Here is a 22,936-nt window from a genome sequence, read left to right as displayed (position 1 = left end):
ATTAACTCCTTGTATACCTCACTGCAATACAATCCTGAGCTGGATAGGCTTTTATCTCAGCTTTGTTCACCAGTCAGTCTAGAGTTTCAGAGGCCTTTCAGATGAGAGAAGAAACATCTTCAAGCACCTCAAACTAAGTCGAGGTCGACCAAGGTGACTTTTATGTTGTACGAGGGCCTTGAACCTCAGATTAGCGGGTCTCAGCTCGGCATTGGTTTTTTTTCTCCCCCTCATCCATCACCTCTGACCCGAACTAAGCATACTTTGTGGCCGTACTCAGAGCAGATTGTGTCAGCGTATTTACAGTGGAGCTGGTTAAGAGTCTGATGTGTTTAATAAATAAAAAGTAAAAATTCATGTTTGAACCTTCTTTTTTGAAACTTGAGAGTTCTAGTAAATGTATGCAACATTAGCTTATAAATGTAGGATGAGATGAGTGAGGAAATATTGCACGTGTGTCTTTCATATATGACTGTATGCCTACTGATTGTTAACTGACCAACATTGTAACTTCATTCATTTATTTAATTTGAGTCTACAAAGTCAGTGATGGGAAGAATCAGTCACAACTTGCTTCTGCACACGACAACATTTTTGAAGCAGAATGCATTAAGGGATAGTTCAGACAATATCTCCCAGTTTGCTTTTCAGAAGTGTCTTCTCTCAAATGGAATGTTGGTGAGGGATATCAATATTAATGGCATAATACTGAGACCTCATTATGCTGAAGGTCATGGCGGGATGAGGATTCAGAGCGAGGAAGATAAGTGAAAGTCTTCAATATTGCTGGCAGAAACACTGGGCTAGCAGCAGGACACGACCTGAAGGAAAACTGCCAGTCTCAAATACACGATTACTCATCACCGCTTTCAGGGTTGTTGGGTTTTTTTTGTACGTTAAATAACTCCTTTGATCTTCAGTGTGTGCAAAGTCAATGCAATCATTCAAATGAAAAGAAAAAAAGTGTGGTTACGAAGAGATTTAAGGCATCAAAGGACTTACAGTGAGACGTAGAAGAACTTTCCCTGTAGAGATACTGTACAGTCGAGTTCATCTTCTTCCATATTGATTGGTGATTAGGGAATTTTTCATGAAAGAATTCTAAAGGTCTTAAAGTCCCAGACACACCTCAGTTAGTGCCAAACAGAAGAGGTTTGATTACAACCCCTCGACTTTACTCTCATCAACTGTCAGTCCAATCAGAAGAAGACCCCACTGCAAAGGGATGGAGAGAGAAAGTTTATGTTTATGTAGGGCATCAATGATGGGTGTGTATGAGTTCATGCAATAGGAGGTGATGCAATCACCTTTGCCTGGGTGTGCAAGCCCCATACCCTCAGTGTTCCCCCGCACACAGCTGACTCGCTGATGCAACCTGTGAGCTCCTGCGGTTCAGTTTGTGGCTCCAACAGTACAGTCCTCCGAATGATGCATCACGCTGCATTTACATCAGGCTACTGTATCAGCCTCCTAAATTGCCTGAATATCTTGCGCCTCTTACTCAAGCTGCCTCTGCAGGGATCATCAACCTCACATCGCTGTGGATGATGTCGGTTTACATTTTTCATCACAGCTGAATATTTCTCATCAGAGCTGAATACTGAGCAGGGTTGGAGCTCAGAGGAATGCTTGCTCTCTGCACAGGGCACATCATCCTGTTCCGAGTGTCCAAGTAGTGATCCAACCTGCCAGTAAGAGGCTTTACAAACGGATGACTGACACACTGTCTCCTGCACAGTTCAGGGATAATGCGGGGCCCTTATTAATATAATTCCCCAGTTGTGATAATGAAGGAAAAAAACAAAAAATCTAGAAACACTGAAGCATTCAGACGGGAGAGGTGGAACTCAGCAAGACTAAACTATCATGAGCAGAAAAGGAATTACAATTGTGGAAAAGAAGAAAACGTTTTCTGACCTACTGAGAAAGACCAAAATAACAATAACAACTCCAGTGCTGTTTTTAATCTGTTGACAGTCATTTAGGGAAAACACGGACGAAATGTTTAATTTTCACAGTTGGGTGACAAATCCAATTCCATCAGCAAGAGAGGTAAAGCTGGGTGTCTCAGATTTCCATCAGACTATGGCACTGGAGAGAAACAAAGGAAGTGCGGTTGAGACATTACCATCGAAGGGCGATCTTGATGGGTGTGGTGAGGCAGGAGGTGAAGAGGTCAGCTGGGAGGTCAGGGTTCATGGGCAGCAGCTCGCTGGCTTCACAGGCCGCCAGCTGGATGCAGTTCTTCATGGAGGGCGGCAGGGGCATCTGGGCGAGCGGGTGGCTGGGGTTGATAGCTGCCACCTGAACAGATTAGACATGAAAGTGTTTTTTTTGTTATTATTCATTTAGCTATGTAATCACCACCTTCAGCAGCTACAAATAAATACAATATGGAAACAATATTAAAAACTGCACCAAACACACAAAGGGAGCTCAGTACTAATCTGGGTTTTACACTCAAAACACTAAATTATTGAACTGCCCTGCAACCTGATCCACTGTCAAGGGGAAATGAATGACACAGGGACATAAACAAGAAGCTGGGTGACTGACAACCTGGCTTTAAAGAGGAGACGCTTTGTTTTTTGTTTGTGTCTTTCAGAGCAGACAGACACAGATGTGGTCTGCATCCATTTCTGGCAGAAGCACAACTTGAGAGGTTCACAGTTCAATGCAAGAACTTCTTTATAGATTTACAGAGTGCTCTTGTAAAGTTGTAGCATGGCATTAAAATCAGCCGTAAGAGTCCTGTTATGAGTTAGAATTAGACACAGCCAACAGAAGCAGACGAGATAATGTGCAGATGTGAAATAAAAGTTTAGAGTCATTTTAAAGATCACATTATGCAAAAAGCACTTAACCCTGGTTTTCTAACACTAATATGTGTCCCTAGTCTGTCTACAAACTCCCCAATTCACCGTCATCCAGTTTTCAGAAAATGTGTGCTCTCACGGGCCGTTTCAAGTTTTCCTCTTTGTGACATCACAAAGCGCATTAACCCCTCCCCCTGGTGGGTGTCTATCCCCAGGCTACTGTAGGTGTGTGTTCTGTCCTCTCAGCCAGCCTTTCCACCGTAAACGATTGGAAATCGGAGTGGTGCTGGAAAGCCCGAGCCACGTCCCCTTCCAGAGAGGGGCGTGGTCAGACACAGCTCACTTGTATTTAAAGCTACAGACACAGAAACAGCCTGTTCTGATCAGGGCTGAGATAGAGGGGTTTATAGGAATGATCAACTCCAGGATCAGATCTGACTTCTGGGAAAGAAACTTCAGTGATGTTTGGATGGCTCTGAGAGACATTTTAACTTGTTGAAAAGAAGTACAATATGTGACTACAGAAGGATTAGAAATCTAGAAAAGAAGAAAGGTGACACAGCACTAAAAAGAGCTTAGAAAGGAAGCAATCATTTGTGGTATGTCTATAGTAAACGCAAGTAAGAAAACTTCTCCAAAGTGCAAGTGTGAGTTTGAGCAAATGTCCACAAAGGCAACAGGTGAAGGCCCGAGCACCCTGTTACCACCTACACAAGCCTGCTCTGACTGTAGTCATTGTTGTTGCAAGCTGTTTGCACCCGACAGATTTGGCATCTTTTCACGATTCCCCAAACAACTTCTATTCAGAAGTACATCAACTATTCATGTGGCAAGATTGAAGACGAGACTTTACTCAGAGCTTTCACAAAGTCACTTTTTCTCCATCACGAGAGCCACGTTAAAAGCACTAAATCACAAGTTAGAAATACAGAGTTGGTGAAACAAATTCAAAAACAACAGTTATGAACTATGACTCCCAGACTAAGGCAGCAAGGGATGAGCAGTAAATGTTGTATTTTGGTTTTGTTTTCCCCTCTGCTGCATAAAAAAAAACAGAGGGAACTTTAATTTGCAAACAAAACAAATTAGTGCTTTTTTTGTTTTTTGCAGATTGGCTTCTTTGTGCTTTCTGCAGAAACATTCTTGTTGGCACACAACACATGAAACATTTTTAGGACTTAATGATAATGTGATAGGTTATTGATCCCAGGGAGGAGATTTTCTTCTTGCTTGCCCTCTTAGCAGGCGGTCTTTAGTGTTAAACAATCCTCTTGTCTATTCTAGTAAACAGGATTAGCATGTTATTTCTACACTTCAGGACTGCTCAGTCAATACAGGGCTGAGAAACAGAGGGGGCTTTGCATTTGATGTAAAACTTTAATTATATTTTGAGCTCTTGACTATTTATGAACTCATTGTGTTGTTGTTTGCTTGATTTCTTTGCTGGGACTTCAATATGGTTTCTGTCTTTAGCCTGAGTAGACTTTAATGAGCTGTGGGTCTTAATGAAGGCAGAAAACCAACACTTCCCTTTATCACCCCTGACTGCTACGGCTGCTGCTTTCACCTTTCAGCTCTGCCTAATTTTAGAAAGGAATTAGAGATGGAGATTGTTATGATTACAATAATCATGGTTATTGCCTCTTCTCTGCAAAACACTAATGTCTGTTGCTCCAAGAAACATCGACTCATGCTGCTCATGCATTTTTTTTATTTATTTTTTTCGGCTCTGAAAACCTTTTTTCAGCTGCAGAGGAATTCTTGACACAGAAACCATCCAGAAAAATCCACTGCTGTTTCTTTTGAACTATTTAACACTATTGTTTTATCACTGAAGGGTCACGTTACTTCAAATGTGACAGTCATCTCTTTAGCATCTGACTTTAAGAAAACTGAAACCTTCTCCAGTTTTCTTCATTTACTGCCACCAATACATTGTTGCAAACAACGATTTCCTTCTAATGTTTGCAACAATGTGCCAATTTCAGTTGCTGTTGGTAAGCACTGCAGTGTAAATTGCAAAGCTCTAACTGTATGACCAACTTGAAGACACACAGACACCCTGAACAGCTGTTTACTGCAGCGGAAAATGCTGCTTGGAGCGCTAAAACTCTTTCTGTGTTTGCTAACACTCAAGGGGCTGAAGGCACGAGAAGAACGGGAGATGTCTTCAACAGTTTGTTCACAAGTTTTAGTATTCATTAAAAGCCCAGGTAATAAAGCCACACTGTTAAAAGAACACATGACTGACTCTTTAGACCGTCTGAAAACAGCCTGGTATCCAATCCAATGGTGCCATCACGACGGACAGAAACACAAGCGCAGCTGCATTCCTCATCATTCAAAGTAACAAAAAAAAAAGCTCTTCAAAATATTTCAAGGTTTAACTTCCAGCATGTGATCAGCTTCATGGTAGTCCATACGCTGTGGCACTGCTCACACACATTTAAACAATGGTGTCTACACTTCTTCAACCACGAGGAGGATTATGGAAGAAGCTGTTTGTCATATTACATTCTTTGACATTTGAGATGCTTTCAATTATCACCATTTAACAGTGCTGATTAATATCACTAACTTTCATTGATAAAATGATCCTATCTTAATTTTAAACAATAAAGCACCTCTCTGCCATCCTATCAAACCTTTCCTATTCGATTTACTGGTCTATTTTCTCTATTAAGAATTGAAGTATTAATAATATTTTAATTGTGCATTTGATATTGCAAAAACATGCATCAACCATAAAGTCATGTAGAGATAAAAGTCTGAGTACATACCAAGACAAGCACATTAGCACTGGTAGTTGACCGACAGTTAATGAACTGAGGGTGCACTCACACTGGGCTCAGTTTCTCCGTGAGGAGGCCGGATCGATTATACTTTGTGTTCAGGTTGTGTACCCGTGCTCGAGCAACTGTGCACACCTCTACAGTCTGTGCCAGGGCCAAGGAACGCTTTCATGCTTAAAGGCAGGGATGGTCATTATCGAAAACTAGCAGGATTTTGAAAGTACAGTAGCCTTTTCTCCGTGCTCCGTCTTCACCAACACTCCCCCCCTCTGTGCTCCCTCAAAAGCCCTTTCACTGACATGCTCTAGCTCCATTGGTCCAGAAGTGGATTTCAGCTCATGCTTTAAGTGTGGGCTCGTGCATGCATGGGGTAGAGAACAAGCAGGGACACGGGGAGCATGATTGGTTCATAACACTCACACAGAGTGCAGACATTGGTCGAAGTTTTTATGAGTTTACAACTGCTACAAGATGACAGATTTTTCTTTTTCAGAGTACATGAGTTATTCATTTCTATCAGGACCTAAAGACAATTTCAACCAAAATCTTACAAGCACTCACACTTGTTCGAGGAACTGGACTTTGTGGGTCAAACGTGCTTGGGCATGACGCCGATTGCCTTGTGTGAGTGCGCCTTATAAAACACAAACAGTGTAGTAACACACCAGAGATCCTGAATGGAAACTACTCCATGGACCTCAAAGCTTGCTCTGTGCTGAATCTCAGCATCTGATGCAAGTTCGGGTAAACCCACATAACCTGAGGCGAGCATGCGTTACTCATTCTGCACCAAGAGGGTCACTCGACGACGGGATTAGACAAGAAAACAAAACAAATGATCCAGCAGGAAGGAACTTAACTGTTACAAGTCAATTTCCTGAAAATCCACTCGGGGAGAAAGGAACAACTAGGCTGTGGATTATTTCTGAAACTGTCATGACCTGCTTCAAATGTTCTTTCTGGGTTTGAGTTAAGTTTATCAGACTGTATTATAAAAAGGTGATGAGCTGCTGTAGATTTACATAATGTCTCCCTGCTCCTGTGTATACTGCAGCGCCGTCCTGCTCTCTGCTAGTCTAATAACTCATTAGCTGACTCTCTAAGTGAGGGGGGGGGGGGATGGCAGCAGCTGAGGCTCAGATCTCAGTGTGAGACACTATGTATTTACAGAAGTGCTCTATAAGAAGCTCTGCACACACATGAATAAATCATGATATTAGAAATACAGAGGAATATTCTAAATGAACGGAGGGGGAAGTGTGATAACGTTTGTAGCGTTGCATGTGTCTTTTTCCTCTATCAACATACATATTTCAGTTCACTTTGAAAGGTTTGCAGGCGGGAGTGGGAGCGCGCCTGTTGCTGTTGGATCTGTGCCAATCTTCTTGTAACGCAATTCTTCTTCTCTCTGTGTAATGAGGGAAGTGTTGACTCGATGCCAGGGACAGACATCTCAGACACATGCAGCGTGTGCTTCGAAAGCCCCTCGTCGCGTCGACGTCAAGAAAAGAAAAGAAAAAAAAAAACATTTTCTGCTGAAAGAACTGCGAGCCTCGTGCTGCAGTAATCCATACTGTAAATATAACAACATCTCCGGCAGAAGCTGATTAATGCCATGCATCCACTGTAATTATCACATTAGCATATTGTAATCTCACAAATTACCATGTAAATCAGTGTGACAGCTTTCTTTTCTCTCTTTCGCTGGAGATATAAGGGTACAATTTAATTGCTGCAAATTCCTCCTTTTGAAAATGTGACACTAATTAATGGCACTAATCCTATAGTTGGGGGGGGGGGATTTCAGACCTTAAAAACATACAATCCCAGCACGTATCCTTACCAAAATGCAACCCTAGTCAAGCAATAAATTCTAAAGTGGTTCATTAATTATTCATTAAAATAATAGAAGGTGCTAGAAGATTTAATGTGAGCATCCAGGAAATGCTGGAAAAAGCTCTCCTTGACCAGCATGTTCTATATGTGAGTGCTGCAGGGAACACACACACACACACTTACCTTTCCACGCTGCAGCTAATGCAGTGAGCATGTTCGCTGAGTGCACGCAGGAAGTGATGACATATTTAAAAGGAAGCAGGTGGCCCTATAATAGAGCACTCAGAGCACACACCCACATAAAACACACACATACCCACACACAACTGACACACGCAGACCTACTGAATGGACTGCAGGAGGAGGTTCGATAAGGCGCGACGGAGGAGTGTCAAAACACCTCCTCCTCCTCCTCCTCCTCCGCCATATCTTTACCTCAGTTATCCGACCATGCTCATGTCTTCATCTCGAAATCTTAATGTCCCTGGTGAGATCAGGCCTGTCGTGCAAAATGAAACAGATGCACTATGCACGCCTAATTAAAAACGGCAGACAATGTTGGTGTGATTTTTTGTTGTTGCTCAAATTCCCTCAGGACGTCCAACCCTATATGTGCACGGAAGGATGTGTGTGCAGGTGTGTGTGTGTGTGTGTGTCCAAGGAAGGGGGACTCCCCGGTTGGATCATCTCCTGCATGATTAATAAGTCTCTGTAAGTCATCAGGCTCTCTCTCTCTCTCTCTCTCTCTCTTTATCTTCCACCACCCATCCCCAGTATACACTTCCTGTGTGAGTGGGTGAGAAGGGCGAGCACTCAGGTGGAAAAGTGAAATTGCTTATGGATGTTATGTAACTTCCCCTGCATCCAACCAGGGGACTTCCTCAGGTTATTTCCCTAACCAGACACTATAGTCACACCCAAGAGCAGCCCATGTGAATAACTGATCTTTTTGTGCATTGACTCAGCTAACACCTTTGACTACACAGTATGTACTGCTATGAAAAAGATAATCTGAAACTCTCTCTAAAACTGATCATGTGTCTGTCCTTTCTAGCATCAGTCACACAGTATCATCAGAAGGCGCACGTATTTACACTCAATGGATAACAGACGATGGTAGCTGACTTGGCAATAGTCTTGCGAAAACCCCAAAGTGCCCCCCCCCCCCCCCCCCCCTTTTTTTTTTAAGACCGGAGGTTGCTGCTTGGCTCCAACCTACTTATCTGCTCTGGAAACTCCCTGCTTTTATTTTGAAGTACTGTGCTCCAATTTCTGGCAAAAAAAATCTGATCTTGATCTTAAATTATGCAGCAAATCAAAAATGAAACAGACCAAAATTGTCAGTCCAAGTTGATTGAGTTGCAGCCAAAACTTCTTCGGCGGAAGTCAGCGTTCAGATTGAGATATAATGATGTGCTACCTGCAGGCAAAGAAAAACAAAATGTTGTTATAATTGCTGTTTGTATGTTTGAATGTTTAGTTATGAGGAAAGCTAATGGAACTAAGTTTGACCAAGCTCCGTCTCTCACACAAATGTTTTATAAAGCTTCAAATTTCCCAACGACAGGTTTAGTTAACTAATATTTATTATATACTGATAAATGAGCTTCGAGCAGATTATGTCGCGTCAACGCCGTAGCTACGCGGTCCACGTGGACCCTACGCGCCATCGATATACATCTATGCTACGCGCACCTCCAAAAAATCCTGACTACGCGTCACGCCGACGTGAACCGCAAAGGACTGTGATTGGTCCGCTCAGAACCTCATTTCCGGCAGTTGCTATCCGGAAATTAACGGAAATGAAAAGACTGTATACGGCCAAAAATTAACATTCGTATTCTTTTCAGTTCTTTTCAGTTTCACAGATCGTGTCTGGAATTACCTTGTCAGGATTCTGCACAACAAAGACAAGTAAACAGCCTTAACCTTCAATGTCCACGGTTTTTTTTTTTTTTCAATCTTTTCAAGAACCAACACATCTGTTTAGATACATGTCACGTCGGTCAGACTTAACGGACGAAGGGGACAGAATAGTAAAGCTGACAAAAATAAAAGACAAAGTTTTAATGGTGCTAAAAGGCCATTAGTCAACGTTTGAAATATGAGCTACAAATTGTTTAACCTGGACGCTCACTCCCGCTGCAACATCTCAATATTAAGGTTCACGTGTGCAAATATCATACCACAGGATGTGCAATGTCAACAACGTGACCTGAATGCAGTGTCAAGTTTGTTTTATTAAATGCAAACAAAAAACACTCGTTTGGTTTTTTTTGTTTGGTTTTTTTTGTTTTCTAAACTATTGTTTTCGGAACTGAAAACTTTGACAAAAAGAGTTAATAATCAGACTGAGAAAAGGGTTTGTCCCACTGAGAGCTCCTTGAAGACAGCTTTTAAAGCTCCAGACCCCTGAAAAAATAAATCAAGTGGTGCACAATGAAAACTATGACAGGCACGTCAACTCCAATCAAATCAACTGCGATAGACAATGAACTCCATTTTGCAGAGGACCTAAGACATTTTCTTTGACCGGGTTTGAATCACAAGGAAATGATTTGAAGTGAAGATGTACGGAAAACCAAACCAAACAATCAGTGTCAAAGAAAGCAGCCGGTAATGTAAGTGCAGCTGGCTCCAGTATGACAACAACTCTTTCAGGCTTCAGTAGACACACATATGGTCTTTTTCTCATGTAAAACTTCATACAGAGAATCATTGCCTTAAATTCCATGTCCAAAGGACCATAACGATTTTAGATGAGCAGCCCTTACCTCAGTGATCATGACAGCTCGAAGAGACGGTCAACTCAAATAGCTTCAGTAGCAGAACGAAAGACAAGCTTGGTCCATGACGGTTTGCTTTTAAGCAGGGATGTGGGACAGAAGCATTCTGGTTCATATCATCTCCAAAGATGTAGAAAAATCAAGAGCAGTAGTTCTAGACTTGTCATCAGAATTCAACACAATAAAAGCAGACATATTGGTGTAAAAAGGACTGAAGCCCTGCTTGACCTTTGGTCCTTTCACAACGACACGGTCCTGTTTATCAAATAAAACTCTCTCATCTGCTTTCACTTGCGGGCTTCCCAGGGTTGTGTGGCATCAAATGTGCTTTTCACTTGGTATACATAAGATGTTGATTAGATACTGAACACAAATTCAATACGTTCGAGTGTATTCTGAATGCAGACCCTGGGCTGTGAACAAAGTGGTGGAAAGAGTGATAATAAAACGAACTCTTGAGGTTAATACAAAGAAAACAGAGACATTTGAATTTGGTTTCCCATTTGCTGCTCACAAAGCCCCTATCTTTATTCATATTGAAAACAATTAAGTGTGTTTTGTGGGTATGTATGGATCTGCACAAAGAGAAAAGGAATTGACTCCCTCCGCTAGCTGAGATCTTTTGGGGCGAACAAACACATTCTGGTTTTCTGTTTTTACATCTGTGATGCTCAGAGACCCACAATACTGTAAGACCACATGGGACATGTGTCTGTCCTCTACTTTAAAGTCTACACGGATCCACCAATGAAAACTCTGTCCCAGTTAAGTCGACTGTAGAGACTTTTAGTGAGCACTTTTCTATTTATCCTCTAATATACGACATGTAGTAACGTTCCTCCTGCTGATCTTTTGATGTGTTCTTCATGAGAATGGGACTTACAGAAGAGTGCTGCGGCTACCGACAAAGAGGAAACAAATGCACTAAAAGAAAGGACCATGGTAAGCAAGAAAAAAAGGAAAGCAAAGAAATGTAAATGATGCAGCTGTTCTACTTTAACTAATGACTACACTGAACAAAGTGGTGCAAATAATTAATGACTTCTGTTCCATGAAACCAGAAAAAAAAAAAAATTGCAACAGGCAAAATCAAAGTATTGGCCCTAATGCTGGTCCTGCAGCAATGCCATGACCTCTGCATGAAAGAGTAAAGAGCAGGAGATGCTGAAGACGCGGAGACATTTGTGACAGTTTCTGTCAAACATTGCAGCAACTCAGCAGTTTCTCGACTGCTACCCCCCCCCCCCCCCCCATTCACTGCAGCGCTTCCTCTTTCCTCCCGTCTCTCTGCTCAGTACTGCTCATCCTGTACCTTCCTCCCTCTGCTTCTCTCGATTTCCAGCTAATCCACAGTCTGCCTGAAACTCTGCAATGAATAATTGAGATGAATGACAGAGCCATCTCATTAAGGATTCACATAACATGCCATAGCCGGAGAGAGTGAAAACGTAATAAAAAGATGAAGCGGTAAAGGAGCTGGTGTGTGTGTGTGTGTGTGTGTGTGTGTGTGTGTGTGTGTGTGTGTGTGTGTGTGTGTGTGTGTGTGTGTGTGTGTGTGTGTGTGTGTGTGTGTGGAGGGGGGAGGGTTGTGCGGAGAGTGGGGGGCTGTGTACTCCCATGAATGGAGCAGACCTCAATGATTGAAAACACGTCATGACTCAACACTCACTGACATCACTGAGGACTCTTTTATAAAGACAGCATATAGAAGTGAATGAACGTGGGCTTTTCTGTGAATGACGGCTCCACATAAGGAATTCTTAACTTTTCCAGAACAAGTTTCAGAGATTTGTAGTTATTTTTTAGACCATATTTTACCTTTAGCAAATATGCATGTTTGACTTTTTTTAAAAAGGTCCCATATTCTGCTTTTTCTGGTTTTATATGATCTTCAGTGTGCACATCTATTTGCAAAAATTCAAAGTGTTGAGACGCGGCTTCTCCTACTTCCTGTTAGCAGTAGCAATAGCCACATGAAACTCTCGGTCACGAGCCCCCCCCTCGTTGAAAAGTGGTTTGTGACATCACAAGACAATAATGACACTGATCGAAGCCCATTGGCTCGTTGTAGCAAGCACAAGTTTATGATGCACGTCCATGTGGCATGCATGCTGAGTCACTGAAAAATGACAACAGAGTGGAAAGGCCAACCAATCAGATCAGACTTGGTTCATGTGGGGACTGAGCGTGCATGGAGCAGCAGTACATAAAAATGACTCTTTTTTCGAACATAAGCGATTGTAAACGTACTTTAGTAGACACATAAATTACATATAAGAGCCTCAAAAAGAGTATAATATATATCCTCAGCCAAGTAGGTTTTAAATAAGAATGACTGTCTTGTGAGGTCACCATTCAACTTTTACTGTTTGGAAATTCAGTCTATTGGATGCAGAAATGTTGACGATGTCCACTATTTCAAATCTGTAAAGAAGAAATTATTTATTCACTGTTGATTTACTCAAATTATTTCCCTCCAACTGCTGTCACCCTAACCTCAAATGTTGAATCTCTCAAAAATGAAAACTGAGTGCACTCATCTGCTCCGTTGGTAGAGCATGCACCGACAGTCCTTAATGCATCAGCTGCAGGTATAACTCCAGTCCAAATTGCATTTCCTGGATCTTGTGTTGATATAAAATATCCACCACTTTGCCCCCTCTACAAAATTCCCGGCTGCAGTCTTGTGACATGCAGTGTTTGTCTGTGCAGCGGCCTCACCTCGAGCTCCTGCTCTCTCTGCAGGGCAAACTGTTTAAAAGACTTGACGATGATTCCCGCGTTGGAGCAGTCGTAGACAAAGATGGACGGGCTACCCATCCACGTCTGCAGGTCGTAGATGGACAGCGGGATGTACTGGGTGTAGTTCTGTGAGAGAGAGAAGACGAGGAGAGAATGAATTAGAGGAAGTGTTGCACCATGTTCATACTGATACATCACTTAGAAAGTTGATGTGTTGTTATTTTCTCAGACTTATAATGCAGCACAGCAGAGGGAGATAATAAAGTGTTAAACAGAGGAAATCAAGACTGCGAGATGGAAAAATGAGGATGATGGGAACACAGAAAGAGACGATGAGTAACAAATGCAATAACTTCAGTGGGATGAAAGGTATTATATCCTATACTTATAGGAAAATGCTGCTCCACACCCTTTCCCCGGGATTGTTTCAATAACACATGCACACTCATCTCCTGTTTCAGCTGCCAGTGACACAGCAGTTTTATGTTACAGGAAAAGAAATAAGTACGAGGAGTGAAATGTGCAGGAAGAGGAAGGAGAGTTGAGTAGGGGAGAAGGACATAAGGCCCCAGGGTGCAGTTGGGATGTGGACGCAGACAGGAGTGGTGCATCATTGTGAGTGGGTGCTTACTCACGGAATAAGGAGAGGAACGATTGAAAGATTTTATGTACAATTTGTACGTCACAAAGTCTGAATGCATGCAGGTAAGCTTAAAGAAAATATTTGATGTCTTGGCTGAGAATGACATGCTCAGAGAATTAAAAATGAAGGCAACGAGTAAAAACCCATTTACAAATACCCAACTCTACATCAGAATTAAAAACATTTACAGCCTGGCACATGTAACCATTCAATCTCCAAAGCTCATCTACATATTCAGGGAAAGCTGTACTGGTGATATTTAATTAACCATTTAAACTAAATCAAGGCTTAATGTTTTGCAATTGGGGCTCTACCTTTTTGGGGTTACCTGCTGTTACTGTTGCTAAAGCTAGTTACAGCTACATTCATTCACTGAACGTCTTAGCCCTGACGTGCTCTTGGTGCTTTAGACATTTCTTATGCAAATAATAGACACATGGCTTCATGAGCTCCAAGTAGTACCAACAGATGTGTTAGCATTGAGCAGGTATCTAGGTGTGCCTTTTACACAACTGTTTTATGCGATCGCTCAGTGTTTGTCATACATCGATGTACAGTGTCTAAAATATTGGACTTTTCTTGTAGAAAGGACTACAGATAGTAGTAAGAAGAAGACTACGTTACCCCCGTTTTCGCTCACAAACTGAAGACGTGGGTTGAGCAAGTGATGAGTCTGTTACACACTATCAGATCTTTTAGCCATTTAAGAGCAACTCAGCTTAACTCTCGAGAAATCTTATTCTGTGGGAACCGTCATGGTTAAATATCTTCTAAATCCATTGCTGTAAAAAATATGCTCAGGTCTCTCTTTAAAATACCAAAATAGTGAAGTCATGATGCAATACTCTTCGAGTCCATATCACATCCTCCACGCAAGCAACAGATCACAACAGTTGTAAAAGGGCTGGAAACAGAGTACTGCAATGGTAATGCTAATAAAGGTTTAACTGAATTGCTCTTATACAAGTATGTTGAGATTAGCGTTGCTTTGTTTCTGTTAATTCCCGTTATCTAATTAAATTTGCTGTTTTGATGCATAAACTCAACTTTGGACATACACAAAAGATAACAGAGAGAATGGACAGCATGTACGTTTTAGAGGCCTGTATTTGTTAGAGTGGTACCTTATTAAAGACCCAGATCTCTCCATTGACGGTGGGCCGTGGCACGCCGTGGCCGTTGTAGTGGAAGAGGACGCGCTCCTCTTTGGCGTTCCGTCTCAGTGACGTGCACAGCTTCTTCACCTCGTCCACTGTGGGGTCCAGACTCTGTTTGTAACGCGCCTGGAAAAACAGGCACAAGGAGAGAAAACAGGTGAGGATGATTTGCATGTGAAAATCTTTTCTCTTTTTTTTTCCCCTCGTCATTTCCTAGAAGATGAAGACGTGTGAACTATGCAACACATGCCAGTGAACACAGACATTAAATCGACACATGATAGAGTTAAATGAAAACAAATTCCCACAAAATGACAATACATTTACATCATCACCACACATCCTGCCTGTGGATGATGCACCCCAGGGGAACACACAAACACGCACATCTAAGAGAATGTAGGTGGGGCTGGCCATGAAGCGGGATCATCTTGCTTCGTGGCTTCACACGTCTCTTGATGTTGTGTGCGTCTCAAGGCCACGCATGGCAGAGGAACTGAGGGCACAGAGTCAGGGTGATCCAACGGTGACTTAAAGAAATAAGACCGGCTGCTTGTTTTTTTATTTGAAACTTCTAAGGCTGACAACAACAAAACAGCCAGATAATCCAATTTTCTCCGAGGACTATGAATTACTTGGATGCTCGGCATGTCATGGCCATGACTCACACTTTAAGGAGAAGTGTGAAATAAACAGAAGATAAATTGGGTTGTTCAACATGTCGCATATTTTTCTTCTGGATGTTTCCAAGTTGAAAGGTGCAGTTTGACATTGATTGTCCGTAAAGTGATGGAAACACTTTACGGTCAGTTTGAGGAGGTAAAAATAACGGTGCTCAAAAACAGGAAGTTCAAGGAAAGAAACAACCCTAACCCTTGTCCCCAGATCAACATGAAATCAAGTAACCTCTTGCTCTATTGGAAATATCTTAATCTCAGATGATAGCCCCATTCCTTCACGAAGGGAGTAGTCGTGGAGATTTGACTCCTCCTTGCTCAGTGAGCCTAACTTCAGTTCTTATTTTGCCTCTGAATTTAGGATATTTTATACAATTACTAATGAACCTGATAGCTCTCCTTTAACTCTCTGGGAAACAAGAAAAGCTTATTCAAGAGGCTTAATCACTTCTTATGTGAAAAGTAAATGACAAAAAGCACTTGAACGTTTGAGGGAGTTTGAAATTAAGTTGTCAGAAGCAGAAAAAGAATTAGTCAAAAAGTCTTCTGAGACTCATTTGAAAACAGTGTTAGCTACCAAGGCCTCATTGAACTCCTTACTCACTCATAAAACTGAACAGTCTATCAGATTTGCTAATAAGTAGTTAGTAATAGAAATAGATCAGTAAATAAAAAATATGATTCCCAATGTATTTCAGCAATTAGAGGTGCTGATCGTAAAAGCAGACACAATTAACAAGTCATTTGAACGATATTATAGGAAGTTATATAACAGTGAGAGAACCATCTCTAGTCAGAGGTTCCCCAAGCTTTTTTTCTCCATTCTGAGTTGAAAATCCACAGATCGACAGAAGGAAAGACTTAATAGAGCAATAACGGAGCAGGAAGTCGAGGGAGCTTTGAATTCTCCGAACTCCGGCAAAGCCCCAGGTCCAGACTGGCTGGGATGTGAATTTCACAAAGAATTTAAATCTTTATTAATACAACATTTGTTGAAAATGTTTCATGATGCCTTGAAGAAGAGCTTCCCACCCAGGTCACTCACAGAGGCCAATATTAGCCTCACTCTTAAAAAGGGAACACCTGATGATGACTGTGGATCCTACAGGCCTATAAGCCTCTTAAATACTGATATTTAACCACTTTCAAAGATTCTCGCCTTGCATTTAGAAACGGTCCTGCCTACAGTTATAAACAAACAGGGTTTAGAATTGGCAGAAACTCTTGCAATACTATAAGAAGGCTTCTCAATATAATAATCAGACTGTGTAGTCGTCAGCCTGGACGTAGAGAAAGCGTTTGATCAGGTCGAGCGGACTAATCTCTTTTCCACTCTTCAGAGACTTGACTTAGGTGATACAGTTATTAGCTGGGTGAAGCTACAAAAATCCATTATCCTCCGTCCTAACAAGTGGTAAGAGATCTTTGTTTGTTTGAGAGAGTTTGTTTTATGTGTTCTACTACAGTTCCGTTTTTCCTGTGTTGTTTTTGTGGTTGGTCTGTGAACAGTCTGCTAGAGATGTGACCTCTCCCTTTGTTTCTTCATTTATCACATCGATGATCTTCATGAAACTGCTTCCTCAGTGCTCATGTTTAATATTTGAATATTTACAAAAACCAATAAAGACATTTGGGGGGGAAAAAACTGTACTGAACGGAGAGGAAGCTCAATGTACAAACTTTACTGCTGCAGAAATAAAACCAACTACTTCAATTGAAGTTATTTAGTAGAAAAAAAAACAGCAGATGGGGTAAAATATATCATTGATTAAATAACCTTACATAAAAATAAATGGTCACTATATCACTTTAAACATTGTACCAAATAGAGTTGGCCAAAAAAAAACTGAAGCAACGACTCCAAAGTCCAAAGTCATCATGGACAGTTTTAGCGGAACAAGCTTTGTGAAGGTAAAGAACACTTAAACACTGAGCTTCAATATTCCTTAAAAATGTATAAGTTGCTTTCAGAGACAAGCAAATGTCAACACGGCTGCAAGCACGCGCTCCTAAGACCATTTCAGTTTTTGTACAGTGAATGTGTGCGGTTGCACATCTTCAGCTTGCAGAAGCTTTTGTGGTCAATTCACATCAGAAAGTTTTGGACCCTTTGGATGTCTTCTCCATTCATTTTCACAGTTTGGCAGCAGAAAGCAAGTTTTTCTTACAGTGACAGGAGAACTCTTTCAGATGAGGAGAGGCTTCCTGTCTGAAGAGTCAGCTCTGCCTAGCCAGCCACAAAAACATGACCCGCAGCATTACAAGACATGAGCCCTCATTTGTTATCATAGTATTAAGACTTTGTTAATTATTGAATTATTTGTTTCACCAATGTACATCTCTTTAACTCCAGCTTCTCAGCGGTTGATTTTTACCACTATAATGCACTCATAACCGCTGTGACATAATCCTGACGTCCGTACTGATCTATAGAGGAGGGGAGCTTGCTTCCTAAAGGCTTGGCAGCTGTCTCAAAGTGGTTTGGTTTTGTGTCCTTGAGCAAACCCCTGAAGGGCATTTATTTTGTGAAAAGTTCAATTCAGCAACTAAACAAACTAAACAGAAACTAAATCCAGAAGAAGTAAAACTAGTGTAATGACTTCCAGCAGATATACCCAGCCGGGCAGGTTGACAGTGTGGCACTATCAGTTATCAGTTACCCAGTATAGAGGCAGCCCACCTTCTTTGGAAACCGACCAAGCATTGGGAAAACAAGACATAAAAATATAAGCCCCCTGTTTTGGAATGAAATCACATATTTCCTCAAACGGAAACAAAGCCAAGCTCTAACTTCAAAACAGATAATGTTTCTTTTGTAATGTGAGAAATGCCATGCAGGGGAAGATATCTTTTGAGCCTTCTGGTTTTGGCGCCTTAACAATAAGAGTCTGAACGAGGACAGAAATGACTAAGTGGGCTGGCAGACCGCATACAGATATATTGTTAGCAAAGATTCCAATATCACAATGACTCGAACAAAGACATTGTTCTTCTTTCAAAGACGCTAACTCGTTCAAAAGCCTTTTTTCACTTACAAGGACTGGCTAAAGAAAACTCTACATGTCAAACCACAATGGCAGATTTTTCAAAGGATGTGGTCCCGCTGGTAAATGTTACAGCAAAAAAGAAAGCTAAGAAAGGTTGTGTTCAAACGTTTTTTCAGTATGACACACATTTTATACCATTCCTGATATCAACAGCTTGTTCACTGTTGTTGAACAAATCAGCCCCAGCCGTGGTTTTTTTTGAGTGCAGGCTCACAGAGAAACACTAGAAGCCGATATTTTACACATAAACAAACAACAACGATACAGAATGCTCAGCTTGAGGTGCTGCTACTGTTGCTTTTACTCCAAGAAACTTGTTTTCTCTGCCACCTGCTGCGAAGTTGAGATCATACTTCGGCAATCTGAGGGATTTTATAAGAGTGAAGTCAGCGCGATACTCGTGTCTGTACCCGTGTGGATGTGCAGAGTGGGAAAGCTCCTTGAGAAAGTTTACAGTCAGCGATGGAGGACATTGCATTGTTAGTGCTCCTTCAGTTCATTAGATTAAGTGTTTGTGTGGATGGAAGGGACACAGAGGTGTCAACGAGTTATGCAACAGAAAAGCACCCGGTTAGAATGGTCTGAATCATAATCACACTCGCCCAGGCCCTTCTGTTACATAACTTACACGCCTTTACCAAACAGCCTGCCTCTTATCCAATCGCTTTGAATCAAAGGAGAAGCCACATTTCTGCCTCAACTTCTCACTAAACCTGAACAAAAAAGAAAAAAAAGAAGAAAAAAAAAGACTAAAATAAACCACAAGACATTCTGCCAGTGTACAGAGACACTGCGGAGTCCATCAAATAAAATCCACACGTGACGGCAAGAACGAAAAGCATGCAGCTATTCCAAGATAGCAAATTAGCATTAAAGCAAACCTGCGTTCATCACAGGACTCCCTCTGCCTCGACAGGGATGCGACTCTTTTTGAGAATGTTTAATTGATAGGTATGGAAGAAGAAAAACAACTTCTAATCAAAGAGTAGAAGACGGACACATCATTAAAAACTGGTTGAACGACCTTATTTTGGTTATTCACCGGATATGACGGGATAAGCTTTGTTTCATTAATTCACTGTATTTAAACGTCTTCCTGTTGACAGGTTAATGGTTGATGGACTTGAGCTTGTCCCGTTCATACACGTCGGTAAGCTGCCGAAGTAGCAGAGGGAGCCACTCGGGGTTAAGTGTCCTGTCCAAGAATACATGTGACTGCAGGAGCTGGGGATTGAACCCCCAACCTTATAGTTGAGAGTCGACCAACTTTAACAACTGAGCCAGATTATATTCAGGAAACAGCATGTGGAAGCGACGCACTTCTGACCTTGAAATATGAAAGGGGATTTTTTGAAACTAACTTTTATCCAACTGCGTATTTAAATCAGAGCTGGTGTGTTTGTTATAGAATTATACATCATATGGTTAATTACATTTAAAAACTTCACACGTGTTTCAAAATAAAAGCCTTGAAAGATTCCTTTCTATTTTTTTTTTTTCATGTTGTTCATTTTATCTTCACTCCCACAGAAAACTCACCAAAGCAAAGCAAACAACTAAACTCTCTACTAAACTCTGTGTAGTGTAGAGAAATCAAAGGTAAAAAAAAAATGTTCCTATAAATGAATCCAAAACAAGTAAATCTATAATGGACATGAAGGCATGATGGAAAAGTCATCCGGACACCTTCTCCTTCTAGACTTCTCTCTCGTTGTTTCTGTTTTTTGTTATTTCTGCACAGAGACTTATGTAGCTGATCATCCAGATTTTAAAGCCTAAATGTAAAACGTGCTTGAGATATCTGGGGTTCAGACAATTCCTAAAGTTGTTCTAAAGCTTTAGGAGAAGATCTGTTAACACATCAAATAAGGAAATAGTCTGGGACAGACATCAGCACTGACCAAGGTCCCTGATCTCTACTGAAAATGTCAGGTGGGCTCCCAGCACCTGCAGACTGAGCCCCACTGAAGATTTAATAGTGTAAAAAAAAAAGTCTATTTCTTAAGGAGTAACACGTTGATGGATGACCCCACTTACATTTTCCAGCTGTATAAATAATATTTATTTGACTCTGGAAGCTTCGACCTCACTACAAATTGGTTTTGTGTGTCGCTCACACATCCTACTGTTGAAGCTACGCGGAGCAGACTTTTATCAAGGTTTTCACAGTTCAGCTTCCTGCATCAGGATCAGTTTAAATTTCCATGTGAGTGGAGCTGGAACACTGATTTGATTTGAGCATAATCTCATAAGATTGTCTGAATGCTGATAGGCGCAGTGCTTATCATGATGATATCAAGTGTTATCTAAATGGCGTAATGGTGTTAGCGAGGAACCTGCAGTGATGGAGGTATAGTGTCTGAAACCAGAGCTGGGTTTTTTGTTTTTTTTACTCTCAGCGACATGTAGTTGTTATTTCAAATGATTCTCAGCTGTGTTTAGCTGCTTAAGCAAAGCTGATGACATTCATGCGAGCTTGTCATATTAAATTGAAGGGAAATTGAGACATTAAGACAGAGTCACCTCAGACAAAACACTGGGGGAAAAAAAACAGTGTGTACAAGAAGTTTTTTATCTCCTAACATCAACCCACTTTGACCTGAAGGGGGAGCTGCAGCCTCCTGTGGGGGCCAGACTCTCACCAGAGGTGGATTTAAACATCAGCCGTCTGCCTTTCTCCTCTTTACCTCACAAAACCTCCACACACCCCCCAAAAAAAAAAAAAAACACCACCCCTCCATTACATCCATCAAGGCCACAGGAAACTAACTCTTTTCAAAGGTGTGCTCTGTGCCGGCTTCCGCACCATTCATCATCATGTCACTCCGTGAGAACGGGCGACCTTTTCAAAGTACCAAAGCATTCAGGATGCAATTAAAATACAGACTGTTTAGCTGTAAGAGGCCACGTGAATAACTGTGGCTGTCATGAAGATCAGGACAACAAAAAGGGGATATCTGCAGCGACGGCAAACAACTGGATTCAAGTTAGAATGTCAGCGTTTCTATTTACGATAAAGCTCGTTTTCAAACATAGAGTCAGCCTGCGTCACTGCATTATATAAAAGCTATTCCTCCGTAGAAACATGGCAAACAATAAATTGACTGGGGTTAACATTTGATGGATTGCATGCCCATCACGACTCATGTGGGTAAAGGGTGATCTTTGAGTGTTGAAGGATTAAACCGAATCAACTTAAAGGAGGTGTGAAGTCGGCTGACGCTTGACAGCAGCCACTTGTTGTCAGCCAGAGGAAATGAGTGGAGTCCACCTCTGTCCCCTCCAAGCACCAATCAACACGCGTGTTGTGACACTGTCGCTTGTTTTGATGTGAAGGAAAACAAAAGGAACAACAGAGGGAAGAAAAAAAGAAAACAAGAAAAAAAAAAAACTGGATGAAAAAGTTGCGATCACGTCAGAGTGTTTTTGCTTTTACCTGATTTGATCACAGAGGCAAAAAAACAAAACGAACTAACTGAGATGTTTCCGTCTTTGATCCATTTTTTCCACCTGTTTCATTGATGACATGTTGATGGGACGATACACATGACCAAGTCACGAGAGCACAGTGCTGCACGACGCACACCAAACTTATTTCCTAGTTCCCCTTCAATAGAATGTAAAACGTTGGGCTTATTTCGAATAACCAAATAATAACCTTCACGAGAACATGGTTTAAACATTTGTAAAAAAAGTCAAATCCCTTTTGAAAAACACAAACTTAAGAGACCCTTCAGAGACTCCTGCATTAGTCTGTGTTGACTGATGCCACTGAATAAGCGCTGAGATTTAGCATGACAGAATGTGAGCTGACGAGGAGTCTTCCACATAGAAGCACAAAGAAAATGCTCAAGCAGAGCTTAATACAGTCTTACTCGGTTTTTTTTAATTTATTTTTTTTAATTGAGCTGAGAAAGTGAAGCCATGTGGGTGAACAGCAGCGAACGCTCTGGTGAGCAGAGCCGCTCAGCGATGGCCTTTTCCTCCAGTGACAGCGTTCCTGCTGGGGCCAGTGTGTGCAGGCTGAGTAAGTTCACAGCAGGTCGCACGTAGCAGAGGGAGAGGGATGACACGTCTCCCCTCCTTTCTGCCAGCGCACCTCCTGTCGGCGCTCTGTTACTAACGCGGCCATTTCTCAGTCCTGAAACTACAGCTTTAGAGGTGTGGATGATTACACTGTTCAGTTCAGGAGGTTTAAGTCAATAACACCTGAAGTCAAATAATCACTGAAAATGTAGCTTCCGACCGAGAAAGGAGCACATTTACGAGCTACAAATTAAACATAGCAAAGCTGAAAGTGGTCCAAATGCAGACATCTAATGGTACACTAAAACTATTGATCTCTTTCTCTCTCTTTCTTTCTTCTGTGCTTGTGTTCTCAGAAGACGCTGGAAGAGAGCAGCAGGAGTCAGAGCGCTGCTGCTGCTGCTGCAGCTGCAG

General features: G+C 41.6%; 1 protein-coding gene across 4 annotated transcripts in view; it reads right to left on the bottom strand.

Moving 5' to 3' along the window:
* rptor (regulatory associated protein of MTOR, complex 1) overlaps positions 1–22,936 on the bottom strand; it is a 170,082-nt gene that overhangs the window by 96,573 nt on the left and 50,573 nt on the right. For all 4 annotated transcript variants that reach the window (XM_079337749.1, XM_079337751.1, XM_079337750.1 and 1 more), the window contains exons 5-7: positions 14,740–14,898; positions 12,952–13,098; positions 2,129–2,304 (exon numbers count right to left, since the gene is read on the bottom strand). In XM_079337749.1, the coding sequence (XP_079193875.1) occupies positions 2,129–2,304; positions 12,952–13,098; positions 14,740–14,898 (482 nt within the window). The remainder of the gene's footprint in view (positions 1–2,128; positions 2,305–12,951; positions 13,099–14,739; positions 14,899–22,936) is intronic.

This window comes from Symphodus melops (assembly GCF_947650265.1).
Source record: "Symphodus melops genome assembly, chromosome: 2".
NCBI classification, from domain to species: Eukaryota; Metazoa; Chordata; class Actinopteri; order Labriformes; family Labridae; genus Symphodus; species Symphodus melops.
Note: the sequence above shows the minus strand (reverse complement) of the source record. Positions and strands in the feature narration are given on the sequence as shown.